Source organism: Panthera uncia (genome assembly GCF_023721935.1).
Source record: "Panthera uncia isolate 11264 chromosome D3 unlocalized genomic scaffold, Puncia_PCG_1.0 HiC_scaffold_8, whole genome shotgun sequence".
NCBI classification, from domain to species: domain Eukaryota; kingdom Metazoa; phylum Chordata; class Mammalia; order Carnivora; family Felidae; genus Panthera; species Panthera uncia.
Genome location: NW_026057586.1, coordinates 52,259,862 through 52,281,679, shown reverse-complemented (window position 1 = coordinate 52,281,679; position 21,818 = coordinate 52,259,862). Strand labels below are relative to the sequence as shown.

General features: G+C 36.6%; 2 protein-coding genes across 5 annotated transcripts in view; one reads left to right on the top strand and one right to left on the bottom strand.

The window, feature by feature from the left end:
- Positions 1–2,683, bottom strand: part of NDC80 (NDC80 kinetochore complex component) — a 62,302-nt gene extending 59,619 nt beyond the window's left edge. The window contains exons 1-2 of one of the 2 annotated variants that reach the window (XM_049620372.1): positions 2,544–2,682; positions 660–769 (exon numbers count right to left, since the gene is read on the bottom strand). In XM_049620372.1, coding sequence (XP_049476329.1) covers positions 660–760 — 101 coding nt within the window. In that variant the 5' untranslated portion in view covers positions 761–769; positions 2,544–2,682. Of the gene's footprint in view, positions 1–659 lie in introns of both variants that reach the window. The other variant, XM_049620371.1, reaches the window with a different exon arrangement.
- A 33-nt stretch (positions 2,684–2,716) lies between these two features.
- Positions 2,717–21,818, top strand: part of METTL4 (methyltransferase 4, N6-adenosine) — a 59,122-nt gene continuing 40,020 nt past the window's right edge. Inside the window, exons 1-4 of one of the 3 annotated variants that reach the window (XM_049620375.1) lie at positions 2,809–3,068; positions 4,222–4,370; positions 4,631–4,975; positions 6,765–6,827. In XM_049620375.1, the coding sequence (XP_049476332.1) occupies positions 4,637–4,975; positions 6,765–6,827 (402 nt within the window). In that variant the 5' untranslated portion in view covers positions 2,809–3,068; positions 4,222–4,370; positions 4,631–4,636. The other 2 variants (XM_049620374.1, XM_049620373.1) reach the window with 2 other exon arrangements.

Genomic DNA, 21,818 nt, shown 5'->3' with positions numbered 1-21,818 from the left:
TACAACAACTTTATCTGATTCAGAAGGAAAAGATACAAATATTTCAAATTTCTAAAAGCAGCAGGGGCTTATACTACATAAACATAAGTAGCCTAAGTACAGTTAGCAAGTACCTTGTACCTTGGTATTAGGGAAGGATTGATATAGCTCTACAGTGGCTCACAAATAGTCTTCTCTTAATTAGAAGAAACAGAGAAAAACTAGTTTATGATAGTAAACTATACACCCCTTTTTCCAGTGAATAATGAGAAAACAGTTTGAATAAGTGGTTCTGTAGGTTATTCTAAACCAGCTTATCATTGAATAACTCTGATTAAGAATTTTGCTGGTTGGATATACTTTAGTAAATTCAAAGTTGTAGCAATGAGCCCACTCACATAAGCAGGTCTAGAATAAAGGAGGAAAATAAGGAAAAGAGTGCTGGCAGGGAATTCAGTCTTTTTTAGAGGTTGCCTGGCAAAGGGTGTAGCTTTGGAAATTTAAGGAACAAATTAGATAAAACACACATAATAACATGCCAGTTTTTAGCCTTCACTGACCCCAAATTGGGTACCACCGTGAACAAACAAGATTCATCAGAACATCACTCATAGTACATTTTTGTATTAACCGTCTTTACAGATTTCTTTGTCCAAGATAGTAAGGTGTGAGGTACTTACGTTTGAGGGGTATGGAGGCTTTGTTTATTGAAATCCTGAGACCTTAAATCCTGCATAGAGAGGCGGCCAGCACCACCGGTGGAAACTGAACTGCGCTTCATGCTTATTACCTGCATTCACGAATTCAGTATTAAAAAATCTTTTCAGATATAGGTGGTGCATTAAGCACCAACTGTTATCTTCATCCTCAAACAGAAAGCAGCCAAGTTCCGTTGTTTCTTCAAGATAATGTTTTCCTGGGCCCTCATGTTCAGGTAGGTGAAGCCCTCATTTGCAGGGAAATCTATCCAACTTCATTTAAAACTATTCAACACACACGAATATTTACTTACTGCCTACCGTGTACCCTGGGAGTGTGCAAGGCAACTGAAATGATACACTGATAAATAAGGTATAATTCCTGCCTTTGCAAGGGTATCTATGGTAGTCAAAGCCTTGAATCCTCACCTAGACCACATTACTGCTGTTGGCTGTACTGACTTCACCCGGAAAAAGGTCAGAGACGACCTGATAAGAACTACCTCAACATGTTTCCTTTTCTTTGGTCTTAGAGAATACAGCTATTCTCTTTTCCTAACCTCCATCTCTCTTGTTCTGTCCTTAACCCACTGTTTCCCATTTATACTCAATTACTGCCCCACTTACTTCAATCCCTCTTCTAACAAAGATTAATTATCTGTCCACAAAATGGTCTACTGATTCTCATTTCTGAGAAAATCAACACTTCATTTCCTGCATATCTACTGAAACTGTTGCCTCCTAGGATACTCATGATTGACAAAACTTTCCATCCTTTCTCATCTCTGTGTGGCATTCGACACTATACACTTAAGATTTCTCAGGTCCTGGCCTGGCTTCCTGGGAAGTGGACATTTGCTGTTATCCCTTCTCTTTTCTGGGCTGTCATTTGTCTTTTGAACTGATTACATTTTCCGGGGCACCTGGGTGGCTCAGTCAGTCCGTTAAGCGACCGACTTGGGCTCAGGTAAGTCATGATCTCACAATTTGTGAGTTCGAGCCCCCGCATTGGGCTCTGTGCTGATAGCTTGGAGCCTGGAACCTGCTTCAGATTTTGTGTCTCCCTCTCTCTCTCTCTGCTCCTCCCTTGCTCGCTCGCTCCCTCTCTCTCTCAAAAATAAACAGACATTAAAAACATTTTTTTTCAGGGGCGCCTGGGTGGCGCAGTCGGTTAAGTGTCCGACTTCAGCTCAGGTCACAATCTCGCGGTCTGTGAGTTCGAGCCCCGCGTCGGGCTCTGGGCTGGTGGCTCAGAGCCTGGAGCCTGCTTCCGATTCTGTGTCTCCCTCTTTCTCTGCCCCTCCCCCGTTCATGCTCTGTCTCTCTCTGTCTCAAAAATAAACGTTAAAAAAAAAAATTGAAAAAAAAATTAAAAAACAAAACATTTTTTTCAAACTGATTACACTTTCCATCTTCGATAGGCCACCAATTTCTTCTCCTTTATACATTTCTACTATCCATTCAACTTTCCCACTCACCTATATGTGCACTCCAAATCTCTACTTAAAACGTAATTTAAGATTAAGACTTCCTTACACGCCCACTAGGAGTATCTCAAACGCGACATCTGAAACAGGTCATCTTGTCCTTCCACTCCCTGCGCGTATCAATTCTTCCCCTTTCCTCCAGCCTGTCTTCTTCCCACCACTGTGCTCCTAGTCCCTCCTCTTCTCCCTCGGTAAATCACTGTCAGTAGAAATTTATTGATAGACTCCGGGAAACGCGCCTCGCACAGACTCCGCCCCGGAGGCCTCTCACAACAGTAGACACTAAAACGTCCCTCAGGACCTCTAAATCTAAGTTGTTGGCGCCATCACTTTCTCCCTTCAGAACACTTCTGCCTGCCCGAAATTAACCCAAAGTTACCTTTCTTCCAGTTTCGTGACACGACCCAGGGACCGAATTTCTGTAACCTGCGCAACTATCCGAGGGACAGGACAGCAGCCGCCAAAACACCAATTCTTCCTTCCACCCGCCAGCGCGGTTCGAATTTTAAAATCTCCGCCGGCGCTTACGTCATCACGTACGTCGCGCGGCTACGCAAATCTTACGCGCCGCTCCCCGTCTCTCGAACTCTGCGTATTGAGCGCGTCCCATCGTCTCACTCAGCATACTGGTGTCTCTGGTCAGTGCATACGTCCAGTCCGATTTCTAAAGTTAGCGCTGAAGACGCGGGCGTCTGAGTCGCTAAGTAGCGGGCAGAGCGCTCCAAATCGCCCTGGAAACACGTTTTCCGTACAGCAACATGGCCGCGCCCGTCGGCTCGTAGGAAAGGAGAAATTGCTTTGCTGTGCAAGTGGCGTCTTTCATGACCACTCTTTAGAAGGGTGCTGTTTTCATAATGCAAGTCTGGGAGGCGTCGTGCAATTTTCTGACAGAGGAAGCGGTGAGGTAGGAGATAGTTAATGCTGAGGTAGGGTGTAGTTGGCTTCGAGGATCGAACCCTAGTGGTCACCGCTAGGGTTCGGGTTGGCAATTTGCTCGCTAGGGTTTCATGGTCCTCTAGCGGTGGCCAGCGAGTGAAGCTAGGAGGAACCCACGGGGCTGGGGGGTGGGGTTCGGTGTGAAGCAGAGAGGTAGGTGAAATAGAGTTTAAGCACAATAGTTTACTTTGCTAAAATAAGACTTTCCGCTTCGCTGAGTTTGAAGTCAGAGACGAGTACTGCCCAGTACCTGGAGAGTGGTGGGGGTGGAAGGAAACCTTTGAGCCAAAGTCCGGATACCTGATTGTTGGAGCAATTGTGTGGTTAACTAGAATTGAAATTTGGGGCACGTCGCCTTTTCTGAGTTTCAGTCTTCTCGACTACATTTTTGGCTCTCCCTAGATACTACATTAGTGGTGACTCTGAAGGCAGGGCCAGCACCAGCATTACCGTTACTAGTAGCACTTGAACAATTGCGATGTGTCAGGTACTGCACAGCACTTCATGTAGATTATGTCATTTAATTCTCTAAACTGCCATCTGAGATGTCATAGAAAATGATGAATTTGGGGCTCAGTGAGATCAAATAACTTGCCCATGGCCGTACTGCTAATACTACCTGGAGTTGGAAGGTTGGATCTAAGTACTAGTATTACTAACTGTGCTATTAACCCCTTATATATATCTTATTCTGTCCCTCTCTTAAATTCTCCATTACACTGGATTTAATAAGCAATGTTGAGAACTTTACCATCTTTTATAAAAAGATAAGGAAGTTTTGAAAAACCTAGTTGCTGGAGGAGGACTGCTCAGAACCAATTACCTTAACCATAACCTTGCAATTTTGAATTTTGCTAGGGTTTGATACTTATGATATCTGTTAAAATTGTGCTCTGCCTAGACCAGTCTTTCATTTTACCCTTTTTGTACTCTGTTGGTAGCAGTGGTTAAACAGGGTAGTATTATTACTGGAGAATGGGCTGACTTACAGCAAATGTGCTTTGAAAAAAAAAAGGGCTGATCACCTAATAACTCCTCTTGAAATTCTGTGACCTCTCTAGGTTTATCTCATTAAAAAGGGTGGATTCACATAGGTAATGTAGTATTCTTTGCTTTGACAGGACACTATCTTGAATGACTCCCTGACTTGGAGGATGTGGACCTAGTGGCCAGATTCAAGGACCAAACAGAAAGTTGTGTGGAGGGCCCAGGAAGATGGGAGGATTCAATTGAGATTCCAGAAATAAGATCAAGTTTTAATTCTCTTTTGGTAAATTGGCTGAAAATTTTGAATTAACCCTGAAATTAAAAGTTTATATTAAAACATTACATTTTTCCTTAATGTATCATGAATGTCAAATTCTCTTTTGTTTAAATGTCAAGTTTATATTCTTATACGTGAAATCTACCTGTGTATATGAAGTATATTTTTATGGAAATTCAGGACATTTAAGAACTTATCTGGAAAGTTGGGTTTTATATCTAGACCTTAATTTCCAGAGTTTTTTTTTTTTTTTTTTTTTTTTAAAGAAGAAAATGTCTGTGGTGCATCAGCTGTCACCAGGATGGTTACTAGATCATCTTTCTTTCGTTAACAACATAAACTATCAACTTCACCAGCATCATGAGCCTTGTTTGACCTCTTTTGGAAACTCTACTACATTTATTGCTTTTGACTCTACCTCTAAGCCAGATTATGATGACAGAGGAAATAGTGAAGTCTTCATACAGAAATATGTTTTTCGATCTGAGCTATTTAATGTCACCAAACCTTACATAACTCCAGCTGTTCACAAAGAATGCCAACAAAGGAATGAAAAGGAGGATCCAATGAGTGGTGTTAAAGAAGAAAACTTCAATTCTATTATTGGAAAGGTAGAAAGTTTTAATAAATTTTTATTTTTCTACAGAACACACAAAAGAAGTTTGTTATTCCAGTATCTCAAATATCTTGTAATTTACTATGTCTAAATAATCAATAAAGTGTAGGAAGGCTTTAGTGTATCCAATGTAATTTTGAACTCTTTACTAACGTTCTGGCATTCTTAGAAGACCAAATTTGCATATTTCAAAAGCAAGCAATGTTTGCTCAAAAGTGAATGCTGTGTAAATTAAACCAACCTAACTAAACAACAACAAAACTCTTTCTGCTTAGTCATTTGTATTAATTGCATTTTTTACATTTGTTTTTTTCAACAACATGCTGCTTTCTCTGCAAAATTCTAAAGCAGTATATGGACTTTGGGAGATTTTTAGAGACCTGTCCATTTATACACTGGTGCAGTCTTTTGGTGAAGTTTCAAGAGTACCATACAGGATCAAATTATACTTTAATACTTCTTATGTTTCTGAAGAGTTCAGAGGTGATTATATAAAGTCCATATCAGATTATATTAAGATAGGAATAACATTTATTACTCATCCTCAAATGTTTGAGATCTTTTTTATTTGTTCGTTTTGTTTTGTTTTGTTTTGGATCTTTCTGTGTGCTGTTGTACATACAGGGATGAAACAAGACCAACACAAGTCCTGCCCTCATGGATCTTATAATTGAGGTCCATAAAGAAAGATATTAAATGAGAAAGCATGTTAAGAATTAGAATAAAGAAAGTAATAGAGATAATTTATTACATTGTTCTAGTTTCCCGAAGTAGAACTTTTAATATTCTTATAATTTTTTTCTTTCAACAAATATTTATTGACCATTTGCTGTATGTCAGGCATAGAATGGAAAATACATAGATAATGTCTGAGATTTCAGTAAAATACTATATAGATTTATCATTACTGTTACTGATTCAGACAAATAATAACCAGCATTTGCAGTTTACCAAGTATGGACATCTTTTAATGTGTATACTGTTATGTTGGATAAGTTTCCCACTTCAGTATGGAAAAATATAGATAAACTTATTTAATGAATTATCTTGACAAAACTTACCTTATTTCTGATATGCCAAAGCAAATTGTACAATTAGCTTAATCTTAAGACCTTTTATTTATTCAGCCAGCAAACATTTATTATTAGCCTACTAGGAATTTGCAACCATGGCAAGCACTGCTGTTTCAGCAGTATGAAGTAGGAAGTTCCTGCTCTATTTTGTACTGTCTTACATGTTCTTTTCTATGGAGTTGTTACAGATAGAACTGTGTTAGTATGTTTGATTTGTACCTAGCCCTCAAATCAATCATAAAGAGCTACTGAAAATACATTGGATTTTTTTTTTTTTTAAGATAGAACATGGATAGATCCTCTCCTCAGAAACGAAGAAGTTGGGAGTAACTATACCATATATATTAACTGATAGATAACACTTGTAACTTTATACAGCATCAGCTTTCTTGTGTTACCTGGATGTCTGTGCTACATTTTATCATTGGTACTAGTTCTTATTAATGGCAGATAAAGCTAAGGTGACCTTGTATCACTCATTAAGCTTATAATAATAATAATAATAAATAAAAATAGAATTTTTTATTTGGGAAAGCTTATTTCCTTAGTCCATACCCTTTTCACTGATTTTGACCTTAGTTGTCAATTATCACCTCTTAAAGACTGAGATACATGCTATGGAAAAGTGATGAAAAAGAAATACTAATATATTTCAAATTACCAATATTGTGATAGATGGCAACATAATTTTTCCTGTAATTTACTCTTTAGAAGCGTAAAAGATGTGTTGTTTTCAATCAAGGTGAATTGGACGCTATGGAATACCATACAAAGGTAAGGTATAAAATATTCATTGATGACATTGGAAGATTAATGTGAAGTTGTATAAATGTGTACAAAATAAATATGGATATTCTTAAAGATTAATTATTTTGATCAAGGTTAGAATTTAATAGTGGAGTGATTTATTGTTACTTTAACAGTAATATACAGTTCAAACCAGTTTTTATTAAAACTTTATATACTTCTATTAGTTTACTGTTTAACATAAGTGAACTTATGCTATATTGGTTAAGTTTAGAAATTTGATAAGTTTTAAAGTCTGTTGTCCATAGCTAAAACAACTTATTAAGATGCAGAAGAAAGCATGAACAATGTAAAAGACACATTTTTAGAACATAGCAATAAAGGGATCTAGTAGTTAAAGAAATGAGGGGAAACAGAGGGTATGCAAGTATTTTAAGCTTTAACTCCCTAAGGAACCCTTTGACTGAAATGGAAAAATTGGGTTTGGAATTTGGCTTAGGAGGGATGATAATAAGTACAGTCTTGGACATGTATTAATATGATAGGACATAAAAGGTTTTTTTATCTCTTTTTTGTGGGAGAATATACATAACAAAATTTGCCATTTTAACTATATTTTAGGTGTATAATTCAATGGCATTAAGTACACTCACAATATTGTGCCCTAATCACCACCATCCATCTCCAGAACTTTTTCATCATTCCAAATAGAGTCTACACTGGTTAAGTAACTCCTCATTTTCCTTTTCCCATAGCCCCTGGTAACCTCTATTCTACCTTCTATATTTTGAATTTGCCTATTATAGGTATATAAGTGGAATCATATATTTATCCTTTTGTATCTGACTTATTTCACTTAACATAATGTCCTCAAGATCCATTTCTGTGTCAGAATTTCATTCCTTTTTAAGTTTGAGTAGTATTTCATTGTATGTCTATACTTCATTTTCTTTTATGCAATCATTTGTTGTTGGACATTTAGGTTCTTTCTACCTTTTGGCTATTGTGAATAATGCTGTTATGAATATTTGGTGTATAAGTATCTATTTCAGTCTCTCCTTTCAATTCTTTTTGGTATGTACCCAAATGTGAATTGCTGGATCATGTAGTAACTTTATGTTTAACTTTTTGAGGAACTGTCAGACTTTTTCACAGCAGCTGCACCCTTTTACATTATCACCAGTAGGGCACAAGTGTTCTAGTTTCTTCACCCTCTCACTAATACTTGTAATTCTTTCTTTCTTTTCTTTCTTTCTTTCTTTCTTTCTTTCTTTCTTTCTTTCTTTCTTTTCTTTCTTTCTTTCATTCATAAAAGCCATCCTAGTAAGAATAGACTGGTATCTCATTGTGGTTCCCACTAATACATTGGATTTTACATGTATTGAAGATAGTTGAATATACAAATGCTAAATTTTTCAATACCAAAAGTCTTCTCTAGTTTGTTAATTTTAGAACTCTTTCTATTGCCTGGAAATGCTACTTGCAAGATTAAACTGCAGAAGTATGCAAAAATCCAGGGTCTGATATAAGAAAGATTAATAATTTTAAGATGTTCAATGAAATTAGAGAATAGAATTTCTTAGATTCACGTGCATTCGGATTGCTAAATACTTGTGACTGTTAATGATAACTACAAATTGTGAAACATTTATGTGGTACAGAGTGCAATCAAACTCTTAAGTCATAGAACAGAATATTTACAAAATCTAATTTACAACTCTTAGTTTCAGTAGTAAATTTGAATAAAGATAATATATGGCCATTTTGTTATCAATTAACGATTTTATAGAAATTAAATCTATTGGCTATAATAGAATTTTCAAGGTTGGTACGAGGACTGTTAATAGACAAGATATGTAGATGACTTTAAGGAACATATATTAAGGAAAAGCCTGTAGGAGAGCTTGTCTTATTATTTTCTTTACTGAATCTATCTGTGCCCCTCCTTTCCTTCCTGTCTAATTCATTTACTTATTTATACATTTATTCACTAATTAATTCAGTTTACTTATAAATATTCATTAAATGCCAACTGTATACCAGACATTGTTAGCCCTGGGACTTCAGTAGAAGTAGAGATAGATATAATGTTTCTGTCCCAGAACTTATGTTCTTGAGGGACACAATTCAACTAAACTGTTATATATATTAAAAAGCACTATCATGGAATTCTAGGATGCTAGGAGGGCACAGAGGGCGGGTGTCCAACTGAGACTTGAGGACGGGGTATCAAGAAAAGCTTTATGGAAGCAGTGATTTTGTTTGAGTCTTTGCAGTAGGCATTAGTCATATGAAGAGGGTGATGAAGAGTATTCTAGTCTTTGAGAAGAATAGGATTTGCTAAAGTTCAGAAGCAAGATGGAATAAAGTTTATTTAAGGAACTGTAAAAGGTTCAGTGTGGCTGGGCTGTGGAATGTAGAGAGAATGGTTAGAAGTGAAACTGGGGAGATAAGTTGCAGATCATGTAAGGTTTTACAAGCCCATCTTAAGACATTTAGACTTAATATTAAGGGTGGTGGGAAGCTGTTGAAAACAGATGACATGACCAGACTTGCATTTTGTTTTATTTATTTAATACTTATTTATTTTTGGATGATAATGCATTCATTTGGTAAACTTCAGAATGTACAAAGAGTATGCAGTAAAAAGTCTTTCTTTAATCCCCATCCTTCAGTCACCCGCTTCCTCCTCCCAGTGCATTCGTAGAGTGGTGGTATTCATATGTGAAAGATGATAAATACATATATTCCCCTTCTTTTTTGTTTAGATGGTAGCATACTTGACCCAGTTTTTCACCTTGCTTTTTTCCCCTCAGTTGAACATACTTTACAAACTGCTTTATGTCTCATTATTTTTCATACTTTAATTAGTCTTTAGCTGCTAACATTTAGGTATATTATACACATGCCATTTTCCACATGTATATCTTGCAGGATACAGTTCAAGAAATTAAGTTTCTGGGTCAGAGGTTTGAACTTTTTGGTAGATACTGTCAAATTGCTACTGTAGAGGTTTTATCCTCTTATTAGCAAACCAGAAATGTGTAATTGTGCGTATTTTCCCACATCCTTACCATTACAGTATGTGATGTATTGTTTTTGATCTTTTCCAATCTGATAGGTAAAAAATAATATTTCAGTGTGATTTTAATTTGCATTCTCTTATTAGGAGTGTAGTTAAGTATTTTCACATTCGTTTAAAAACCATTTGTATTTTTTTAATGTGAACTGTTTCTTTTGTATGTTAAAAAAATTGTGTCCTTAATTTATAGGCTCTCTCTATATGTTAGGGAAATTAGTTCTTTGTCTATGATATAAATTGCAAATATATTTTTACCAGTTTGTCATTTTAATTTTAGTTATGATTTTTTTTTTTACCTCATAAGTATTGTATTTTTATTTAGTTGAATTTATTATTATTTTTTCTCTTATGAGTTCTGGATTTTTGAGTCATAGTTGAAAAGGTATTTCTTCTTCAAGATTTTAAAAGAATTTCCCCATGTTTTCTTCTAGAATATTTATGATTTCATTTCACATTTGTATCTTTGATTCATTTAGATTTCATTGTGGTGTAAAGCAAGAGTTAAGGGTCTAACTTTGTTTTTTCCGGATGACTGCTCATTTGTCCAGCCATGATCTGTTGGGTTTTTTCTCTGCTGTTTTGAGATGCTAGATATACTAAATTCACATATGTATTTGAGTTTATTTCTGCACTTTATGTTTTTATTTAATTAATTTATTTTCGAGTCTCTTTTCAGGTTTTATAATATGTTTTACTATTTGATGTGCTCACCTCCCCCCCATCCTTATTGCTCTTGTTCTGCACAGTTTTTCTATTTTCTTTATTTTTCCATATGAATTTTAGAGCATTTATTTCTTTTTTTTAATGTTTATTTTTGAGAGAGAGGGAGAGAGTGTGAACAGGGGAGGGGCAGAGAAAGAGGGAGACACAGAATCCAAAGCAGGCTCCAAGCTTTGAGCTGACAGCACAAAGCTGGATGTGGGGCTTGAACTCACAAGACTGCGAGATCATGACCTGACCCAAAGTTGGAGGCTCAACCGACTGAGCCACCCAGGCGTCCCTCTGTATCAATTTTAGGATTAATTTTAACTTGGTTAGAAAAAAGAAGCAATTGGAATTCTTATTGCATCAAGTTCAACTTAAAATTTTAAATTAGGCTTACTGAGGTCTTTAAGATATTGATGATTCTGCCCCCAAACATGAATATGTCTTTCCATTTGTTTCAGTTTCTGTTGTCTTTTTATAAGATTTTCTTTATAAAAGTCTTGTCAATTTCTTAAGTTGCTATAGTTTTTGTTTTTTTTCTTTTAATCTCTTGTGTTTTCTAAGTAATACTTAAAACTCCTGAAAATAGTAATACTTTTACTTACAGCTTTCCAATTATTATATCTCTAGTTAATTTGTGTTCTGTAATTCTACAAGGTGGAAAATAAAATACAATGTTAAATCATATTTAATAGAGTATTTATCATTGTCTTGTTCCTGAATCCGTAGGCATGATTTCCTCACTAAGCATAATACTGGCTTTTGGGCTGAGCTGCAAATAGCATGTTAAAGAAATTTTCATCTCCTCTTATTTATTGTTATTTTCAAACATGCTTATTGAATTTTATGAAATGTTTTTTTAGGCATCTGTGGAGATTGAATAGCTGATTTTTCCCCTAATATTTTCCTTTGACTTTTTTCCTCATGTGCAACCATCCTTGTATTTGAAGTATGTATTCCAAATGACCATGATGTATTATTTTCCAAATGTTCTGCTAAATTTTATTTGCTAACATTTTATTTGAGATAATGATAAATGAGATTAATCTGATATATATTTCTTGTTTATGCATAATTATATACATATATTTGTATACATCAATATTGGAAGTTGGAAATTTTTCTTTTTTGTCCCCCTCCCCAAGTCTTTGGTGTAATCTTTTTTTTAAAGTTTGGTAGAGGGGCACCTGGGTGGCTCAGTTGTTTAAGCATCTGACTTTGGCTCAGCTCATGATCTCATGGTTTGTGGGTTCAAGCCCTGCGTCAGGCTCTGTGCTGACAGCCCAGAGCCTGGAACCTGCTTTGGATTCTGTGTCTCCCTCTCTGTCTGCCCCTTCCCTGCCTGTGCTGATTCTCTCTCTCAAAAATAAATAAATATTAAAAAAAATTTTTTTTTTTTTAAGTTTGGTAGAGCTCTTCTTTGCAACTATTTCAGCATGTTATCTTTTCTGGACATACTTCCTTTGACAATTTAACCTTTTTCTTCTTTGGAAATAAGTTTTAGATTAAAAAAATTTCATTTTCTTTTGTAGTCAGTCTTGTAAAGTATGTTATCTTAGAACATTATTTGTTTCATTAAGTTTTTAAAATTTATGCATAGTCTGTGTCTATAGTTATTTTACCTTCATTATTCATATTGTATGTTTATTCTCTTTCTTGATAGATTAGCTAATGGCTTACCTAATTTATTAGTTGTTTCTTAACTTTATCATTTTTATTTTCTAACTTATGCTTTAATCTATATTTATTTAATCCTTCCGTTAATTTTTTTCCTGACTTTTTGAGTTGTCTTAATTCACATTTTTACTCCCTTTTTGTTTATGGGAGTATTCAGCGTTACAAATTTTTCTCTGGGCACTGAAACGTCTCATATTATGATATGTTGTACTTTAAGCACTGTGATACAAAGTTTCATTTAAATATTATGGTTTTCTAGAGATTTGCCTAAGAGTAAATTTTTATTTTATTTATTTATATTATTTTATTATTATTTTTTAAAGAGTTGTTAGTAAATTTTTAAGTTTCCATGTTGGAGTAGTATTGTTGGATTGATGGTAAATGTTTATTAAGCTCTATTAAAAAAATGCCAAATTGTTTTCCACAGTGACTGTACTGTTTTGCATTTCACACCAGCAATGCATGAGAATTCCATTTGCTTTCTATCCTCAATAGAATGGAAACCCTAGTCTTTTAAATGGGTTGCAAGCACATCTGTCTAACCGTTTAGCCTAAAGAACCTTTTTATTAACTTGGACAGGAAGTAAATCTGCCCTCTGCCTTGGAGGGAGATGCAGTATCTATCTTCCATGCTGTACACATAACCTTGAGGATTTATTCTGGAACAAAAACTGTCAGTGCCTCTCCTCTCACAGAGACTCATGGTGAATTGTCTCCCATTTGTCCTGTGAATCATGAGGTTTTTCAGTCCAAATATTGTAAACAGGCAATATTGTTGGCTCTGTGGGAACTGGCACTTTTTCTTCTGTCCTTTGGGTGGTTCTTTTCTTGGCCTTGGATAGTTCTCTCACACACTTAAGCACATGAGTACTTAGGGGAATTTTTCTAGGGTGACTACCTATACATCTACAGAGTTCTCCCTTTGGGTGGCTCTTTCCTCTCTGGTACTCTGTCCTGTGAAATCTTGTCATGATCTCCCCATATTCTCTGCTTTGTCTGTTCAGCTCTGGATTTCTCCCAGCCTCTGTCCAGATTCTTCCTTCTTGTTGTCTTAGCTGGGGCAGTCAGTAGGCCTTACCTATGATTTCTTTCACTGTCCTTTATTGCTTGATGTTCTGTATCTTGAAAGTTATTGTTCCTGTTACTCCATCTTGGTTGAAAGTAGAAGTCTTTGGCTGTTTTGAACATTTTTTCTTTATCATTGAGTTTTAGCAATTTGATTATGATGTTCCTTTAGGCAGTTTTCCCCTCCTTTGTTTGTTAAGCTTGAATCTGTGAATAATAGTCTTTAGCAAATTTGGAAATTTTTGGCCATTACCTCTTCAAATACTTTTTCTGTCCTTTTCATTTAGACACTTGTGTAGTGTGTTGTTTTCAAGTGCAATAATCTTTTCTTCTTCACTGCCTGCTATTAGTACAACCTAGTGTATATTTCATTTTTATATTGAACAGGCATACCTTGTTTATTGTGCTTTGTTTTATTATACACTTTGCAAGTTTGTGAGATCCCTGCATCAAACGAGTCTGTCAGCGCCATTTTTTTCCAACAGCATTTGCTCACTTTGTGTCACATTTAGGTAATTCAAATTTTGTTATTATGTTTGTTATATTTGTTATGGTCATCTGTGATGAGTGATTTTTTATGTTACTATTGCAATTGTTTTGGGGCACCACAAACTGTGCACATATAAGATAGCAAACTTAATTGATAAATATTATGTACTCTGACTCCTCCAGCCATCAGCTGCTCCCGTTTGTCTCTCTCTCTTTGGGTCTCCTTATTCCCTGAGACACAACGGCCTTGCAATTAGGTTAATTGATAGCCCTGCAATTTTCTCTAAGTGCTCTACTGAAAAAAAGAGTTCCATGTCTCATACATTGAATTAAAAACTGGAAATGATTAAGTTCAGTGAGGAAGGCATGTCAAAAGCTGAGGTATGCTGAAATGTTGGCCTCTTGCACCAAACTGGTAGCCAAGTTGTGAATGCAAAGCAAAAGTTCTTGAAGGAAATTTAAAGTGTTAACCCAATGAACATAGGAATTATACATTCAGCTTTATTGGTGATATAGAGGAAGTTTGAGTGGTACGGATAGGCGATCAAACCAGCCACAACATTCCCTTAAGTCAAGTCCTAGTCCAGAGCAAGGCCCTAACTCTCTTCAATTCTATGAAGGCCGAGAGGTGAGGAAACTGTAGAAGAAAAATTTGAAGCCAGCAAAAGTTGGTTCATGAGGTTTAAGAAGCCATCTCTGTAACATCAAAGTGCATGGTGAAATAGCAAGTGATGAAGTAGAAGCTGTATCCAGAAGATCTAGCTAAGGTCATTACTGAAGGTGGCTACACTAAACAAATTTTCAATGTAGATGAAACAGCCTTCTGTTGGAAGAAGATATCATCTAGGACTTTCAGTGCAAAAGACAGGCTGACTCTCTTTTTAGGGACTACTGTAGCTGGTGACTTTAAGTTGAAGCCAGTGCTCATTTACCCTTCTGAAAATACTAGGGCCCTTAAGAATTATGCTAAATTTACTCTGCATGTGCTCTCTAAGTGGAGCAACAAAGTCTGGATGACAGCACATCTGTTTACAACATGGCTTACTGAATCTCTTCAACCCACTCTTGAGATTTACCGGAAGAAAAGATTCCTTTCAAAATAGGGCTTATAAATAATGCACCTGGTTGCCCAAGAGCTCTGATGGAGATGTACAGTCAGATGAATGTTGTTTTCATGCCTGCTAACACAAAATCCATTTGGCAGCTTATGGATCAAGGAGTAATTTTGACTTGCAAGTCTTACTATTGAAGAAATACATTTCATAGGGTTATAGCTTCCACAGACAGTGATGCCTCTGATGGATATGGGCACAAAGTCAATGGAAAATCTTCTGGAAAAGATTGACTATTCTAGATGTCTCTAAGAACATTTGTGATTCATGGAAAGAGGTCAAAATGTCAACATTACTGGGAGTTTGGAAGAAGTTGATTCCAACTCTAAAAGATGACTTCGAGGGGTTCCAGACTTCAGTGGAGGAAGTAACTGCAGATGTGATGGAAATAGCAAGAGAACTAAAAGTGGATCCTGAAGATGTCACCCAGTTGTTGCAATCTCATAACAGAACTTTAAAGGGTGAGGGTTTGCTTATGATGAATGAGGGGTGCTTCTGAAGGATGAGCAAAGAAAGTAGTTCCTTCAGGTGGAAGCTACTCTTGGTGAAGATGCTGTGAATTGTTGAAGTGACAACAAAGACCCTAGAATATTCCATAAACTTGGTAAAGCAGCAGCAGAGTTTGAGAGGATTGACTCCAATTTGGGAAGAAGTTCTACTGTGGGTAAAATGCTATCAAACAGCATTCATGCTACAGAGAAATTGATGTCCATGAAAGGAAGAATCCATTGATGTGGCAAACTTCATTGTTGTCTTATTTTAAGAAATTGCCATAGCTGCTTCAACCTTTAGCAACCACCACCCTTATGAGTCAACACCCATCAACATGGAGGCCAGACCCATCGTCTGCAAAAAGAATATGACTTGCTGAAAGTTGAGATAATAGTTAGCATGTTTTAGCAATAAGGTGTTTTTTAATTAAGATATGTACATTATTTTTAAAGACATAATGCTCTTGAGCACTTAATAGACTATGTCCGGTTTATAAAATATAGCTTACAGCCCTTGCCTTCAAATAATTCCCTTTATTATAAAGATAACTTGGTTTATTCTGGTGGTCTAGAACCCAACCCACAATATTTCTGTGGTATGCTGTAGTTTTCTTCTCTGGAAGCTCAATTTTTTTTTTAGTAGTTTTTATGTCTCTGAACATTCTCATTTTTTGCTTTACATTTTAGGACATATGAATATGGTTATGATAAGTGCCTTATTATCCTTTCTTTTTTGCTCTTGTTCTCAATCTTTTAAATGGGCTACAAGTAAATCTATTCATACATTTCTACTATTTGTATCATCTGTATTATTCCTATGTGTGATTATTCCAACATTATGTTGTGTTTCCTTCTTTATATACCTGATAATTTTTTTAAGTTTTTTTTTTCATTTGTGTTTTTTGAGAGAGACAGAGTGGGGGAGGGGCAAAGAGAAAGAGACAGAGAATCCCAAGCAGGCTCCCCACTACCAGCACAGAGCCTGACGTGGAACTCCCAACTTACAAGTTGTGAGATCATAACCTGAGCTAAAAACAAGAGTCAGATGCTAAACTGACTGAGCCACCCAGGCACCCCTATACCTGGTAATTTTAAATTTTATTGTAAGATGTTTCAATTGTAGCTTATTGGGTACTAAATATTTTCATTTTCCTATAAATAATCATTTTTAAAAAAATTTCAAAATGTTTATTATTGAGAGAGAAAGAGAGCTCATGAGCAGGGTAGGGGTAGAGAGAGAGGGAGACAGAGGATCTGAAGCAGGCTCTGTGCTGAAGCAGAGAGCCCAGTGTGGGGCTCAAACTCTTGAACTGTGAGATCATGACCTGAGCTGAAGTCAGACGCTTAACGACTGAGCCACCTAGGCACCCCATCATATTTCTATAAATAACTTTGAAACTGGCTGATCCTTTTGTGATTTTCCTTTTTCTTTTTTTTTTTCTCTTTTTAAAAAATCTATTTTTTAATTTACACCCAAGTTAGTTAGCATATAGTGCAACAATAATTTCAGGAGCAGATTCCTTAATGCCTGTTACCCATTTAGCCCATGTCCCCTCCCACAACCCCTCTAGCAACCCTCTGTTTGTTCTCCATATTTAAGAGTCTCTTATGTCTTGTCCCCCTCCTTGTTTTTATATTTTTCGTTTCGCTTCCCATATGGTCATCTGGTTTATATCTTAAATTCTTCATAGGAGTAAAGTCATATGATACTTGTCTTTCTATGAGTGACTAATTTCACTTAGCATAATATCCTCAGTTTCATCCACGTAGTTACAAATGGCAAGATTTCATTCTTTTGGATTGCTGAGTAATACTCCATTGTATATATATATATATATATATATATATATATATATATATCACATCATCTTTATCCATTCATCTATTGATGGACATTTGGGCTCTTTCCATTCTTTGGCTATTGTTGACAGTGCTGCTATAAACATTGGGGTGCATGTGCTCCTTCAAAACAGCACATGTGTATCACTTGGATAGATACCTAGTAGTGCAATTGTTGGGCTATAGGGTATTTATATGTATAATTTTTTGAGGAACCTCCATACTGTTTTCCAGAGTGGCTGCACCAGTTTGCATTCCCACCAGCTGTGCAAAAAGACCCTCTTTCTCCACATCCTTGCTAACATCTGTTGTTGCCTGAGTTGTTAATGTTAGCCATTCTGACAGGTGTGAGTTGGTATCTCATTGTGGTTTTGATTTGTATTTCCCTGATGACGAGTGATGTTGAGCATTTTTTTTCATGTGTCGGTTGGCCATCTTGATGTCTTCTTTGGAGAAGTCTTTTGCCCATTCATGTCTTTTGCCCGTTTCTTCACTGGATTATTTGTTTCTTGGGTGTTGAGTTTGATGAGTTCTTTATAGATTTTGGATCCTAACCCTTTATCTGATATGTCATTTGCAAATATGTTCTCCCATTCCATCGGCTGCCTTTCAGTTTTGTTGGAATCAAGGTAATGCTGGCTTCATAGAAAGAGTTTGGAAGTTTTCCTTCCATTTCTGTTTTTTGGAACAGCTTCAAGAGAATAGGTGTTAACTCTTCTTTAAATGTTGGGTAGAATTCCCATGGAAAGCCATCTGGGCCTGGACTCTTGTTTTTTGGGAGATTTTTGATTAATAATTCGATTTCTTTACTGGTTATGGGTCTGTTCAAATTTTCTATTTCTTCCTATTTCAGCTTTGATAGTTTAATTTGTCTATTTCTTCCAGATTGCCCATTTTATTGGCATATAAGTGCTCATAATATTCTCTTGTTATTGTTTGTATTTATTCTGTGTTGATTTTGATCTCTCCTCTTTCATTCTTGATTTTATTTTTTTGGGCCATATCCCTTTTCTTTTTGATGAAACTGGCTAGGGGTTTATGAATTTTGTTAATTCTTTCACAGAACCAGCTTCTGGTTTCATTGATCTGTTCTACTGTTTTTTTTTGGGGGGGGGTTGATAGCATTGATTTCTGCTTTAATCTTTATTATTTCCTGTCTTCTGCTGGTTTTGGGTTTTATTTGCTGTTCTTTTCCAGCTCCCTAAGGTGTAAGGTTAGGTTTTTTATCTGAGACCTTCCTTCTTTAGGAAGGCCTGGATTGCTGTATACTTCCTTCTTATGACCACCTTTGCTGCATTCCAGAGGTTTTTGGCTGTGGTATTATAATTTTCATTAGCTTCCATGTACTTTTTAATTTCCTGTTTAACTTCTTGGTTAGCCCATTCATTCTTTAGTAGGATGTTCTTGAGTCTCCACATGTTTGTTACTTTTCCAAATATTTTCTTGTGGTTGATTTAGAGTTTAATAGAATTGTGGTCTGAAAATATGCATGGTATGATCTCCATCTTTTTGTACTTACTTAGGGCTGATATGTGTCCCAGTATGTGATCTATTCTGGAGAATGTTCCATGTGCACTGGAGAAGAACGTATATTCTGCTGCTTTAGGATGAATGTTCTGAATATATCTTTTAAGTCCATCTGGTCTAGTATTTCATTCAAAGCCATTGTTTCCTTGTTGATTTTCTGTTTAGGTTATGTGTCCATTGCTGTGAATGGGGTGTTGAAGTCACCTAGTATTATGGTATTATTATCATTGAGTTTCTTCATGTTTGTGATTAATTGATTTATATATTTGGGTGCCACCACATTTGGAGCTTAAATGTTTACAATTGTTAGATCTTCTTGGTGGATAGACCCCTTAATTGTGATATAATGCCCTTCTGCATCTCTTGATACAGTCTTTATTTTAATGTCTAGATTGTCGGATATAAGTATGGCTACTCTGGCTTTCGTTTTTTGACCATTAGCATGATAGATGGTTCTCCATCCCCTTACTTTCGATCTGAAGGTGTCTTTAGGTCTACAGTGGGTCTCTTGTAAACAGCATATAGATGGATTTTATTCTATTACCCTATGTCTTTTGATGGGAACGTTTAGAGTGAGTACTGAAAGATATGAATTTATTGCCATTATGTTGCCTATAGAGTTGGAGTTTCTGATAGTGTTCTCTGGTCCTTTCTAGTCATTGCTGCTTTTGTTTTGTTTTTGTTTTGTTTTTTTGGTCTTTTCTCCCCTCAGAGAGTCCCCCTTAAAATTTTTTGCAGAGCTGGTTTAGTGGTCACGAACTCCTTTAATTTTTGTTTGTCTGGAAAACTTTTTATCTCTCCTTCTGTTTTGAATGACATCCTTGTTGGATAAAGAATTCTTGGCTGCATATTTTTCTGATTTAGCACATTGAATATATCCTGCCACTCCTTTCTGGCCTGCCAAATTTCTGTGGATAGGTCTGCTGCAAACCTCATCTGTCTTCCCATGTAGGTTTAGGACTTTTTTCCCTTGCTGCTTTCATGATTTCTTCCTTGCGTGAGTATTTTGTCAGTTTGACTATGATATGCCTTGTTGATGGTCAGTTTTTGTTGAATCTAATGGGGGTCCTCTGTGCTTCCTGGATTTTGATGTCTGTGTCTTTCCCCAGGTTAGGAAAGTTTTCTGCTATGATTTGCTCATATAACCCTTCTACCCCTATTTCTCTCTCTTCCTCTTCTGTGACCCCTATGATTCTGATGTTGTTCCTTTTTTAATGAGTGACTAATTTCTCTAATTCTTAAATCGTGGTCTTTTGCCTTAATCTCCCTTTTTTTCCCTGCTTCATTATTCTCTGTACGTTTGTCCTCGCTGATTCTCTGTTCTGCCTCATCCATCCTTGCCGCCACAGCATCCATCTGTGATTGCAGCTCAGTTATAGCATTTTTAATTTCATTCTATTTTTTACTTCTTTTATCTCTGCAGAAAGGGATTCTAATCTGTTTTCAACCCCAGCTAGTATTCTTATTATTGTGATTCTAAATTCTGGTTCACACATCTTGCTTGTACTGTGTTGATTAAGTCCCTGGCTGTCATTTCTTCCTATTCTTTCTTTTGGGGTGAATTCCTTCGTTTCATCATTTTGAAGGAAGAAAAGAAATTAATATGGTAAAAAAAATAAAATTAAAAAATTAAATCAACACAAAAAAATCAAATAAGTGATGCTAGATCCTAGGTGTATTTTGGTCTGTTTGTTGAAAGGAGCTTGGTATAGTAGAGAAAAAAGGGAAAGATATGAAAAGAAAAAAAAGGAAAAAAATAAGAAAAGAAAAACAGAAAAATAAAATGTTTGAAAATTTGAAAAAGTGAATACACTAAAATATAATAAAATGAAATAATGGAAGTAAAATAGAATGTAAAACATTTATAGAAAAGTGAAAAATATTGTAAAAAATTAAAAAAATATTTTTAGTAAAAATGGAAAATAAAAATAAACTTCTTCTGTTTCTGTATTCAAGAATAAGAAAAGAAAAAGAAAAAAATTGAATAGATGGACCAGGGAACAGGCTGAAGATAATTGAAATTACATCGGTTTCCCCTAGAAGTCAAGCTATGAAGCACTTTATAGTCTGTAATTAAGCAGGTGGAGAGACTTGTGTTCCTGTAGCACGAGGTTGGCCAAGTTGGGTGGGGTTTAGTGTAACGGCTCCATTCTCCATTAGATGTCACTGCTTAGCTTACTGGGGTGGATTGTTGTGGTGCATGTAGGTGTGTATGCGCATGTGTGTGAAGGCTGAGTATGGTGTCACCCAGCTACCCAGACTCTAGTATCAGAACTCTGTGCTCTCCCTGACTGGCAATCGAGCACCCCTCCTTTGTCTCCAGTTCTATCCACTCCCCACTTTTACATTCCATGACCAAGACATTAGGATGCCAGGTGGCATCTCCCTCCTGAGTTTTTCCCAGGTGTGGCTGTATTTCCCAACTCCTCACTTCTGAGGGACTGTGACTTTGACCCATTCTGACCCTCTGGCGGAGCATCTCACTGAGCAATGGCCAGGTGCTCGGCTGCCCCCAGGAACATTCGTGGGACCCTGCTGCTGCTGATTCCCAAAGACTGTGGCTGGGTGCCAGCCCGTCCCAGAAAAAGTTCATGTGATTGTACAGCAGTTCTTGACCAGCCAATGTGGTCATTCTCAGGTCCACTGGGGTCTTTGCCTATGGGGTGACCACACATCCTCCACCAAATGTCCTCATAGCAGGGGAACCACCTCTCCCTGTGTGGCCTGAGGACCCCTCGGATCTCGTTCTCTGTTCCTGGGGATTCGCTGTTCCCATCACAACAGCTCTGGGTATCGAGCTGTGGAGTTTCAGACTCTGTGCTCCCTCTGTTTATAGAGTCTTAGTGGAATTTAAACCCTCTCCTTTCTACTTTCCCCCACTTTTTTTTTTTCAGTCCCTTGCGTACTCTTTCTTTTCTCTCCAGCTGCTTTTGGGGGTTGGTGGATGCTTTCCTGTGCTCTCCCCCTGTCTCTATCCTCTCTCCACAAGCAAAAACAGCTCCCTACCCTCCGCTGTTTCTCTCTCCCCCAG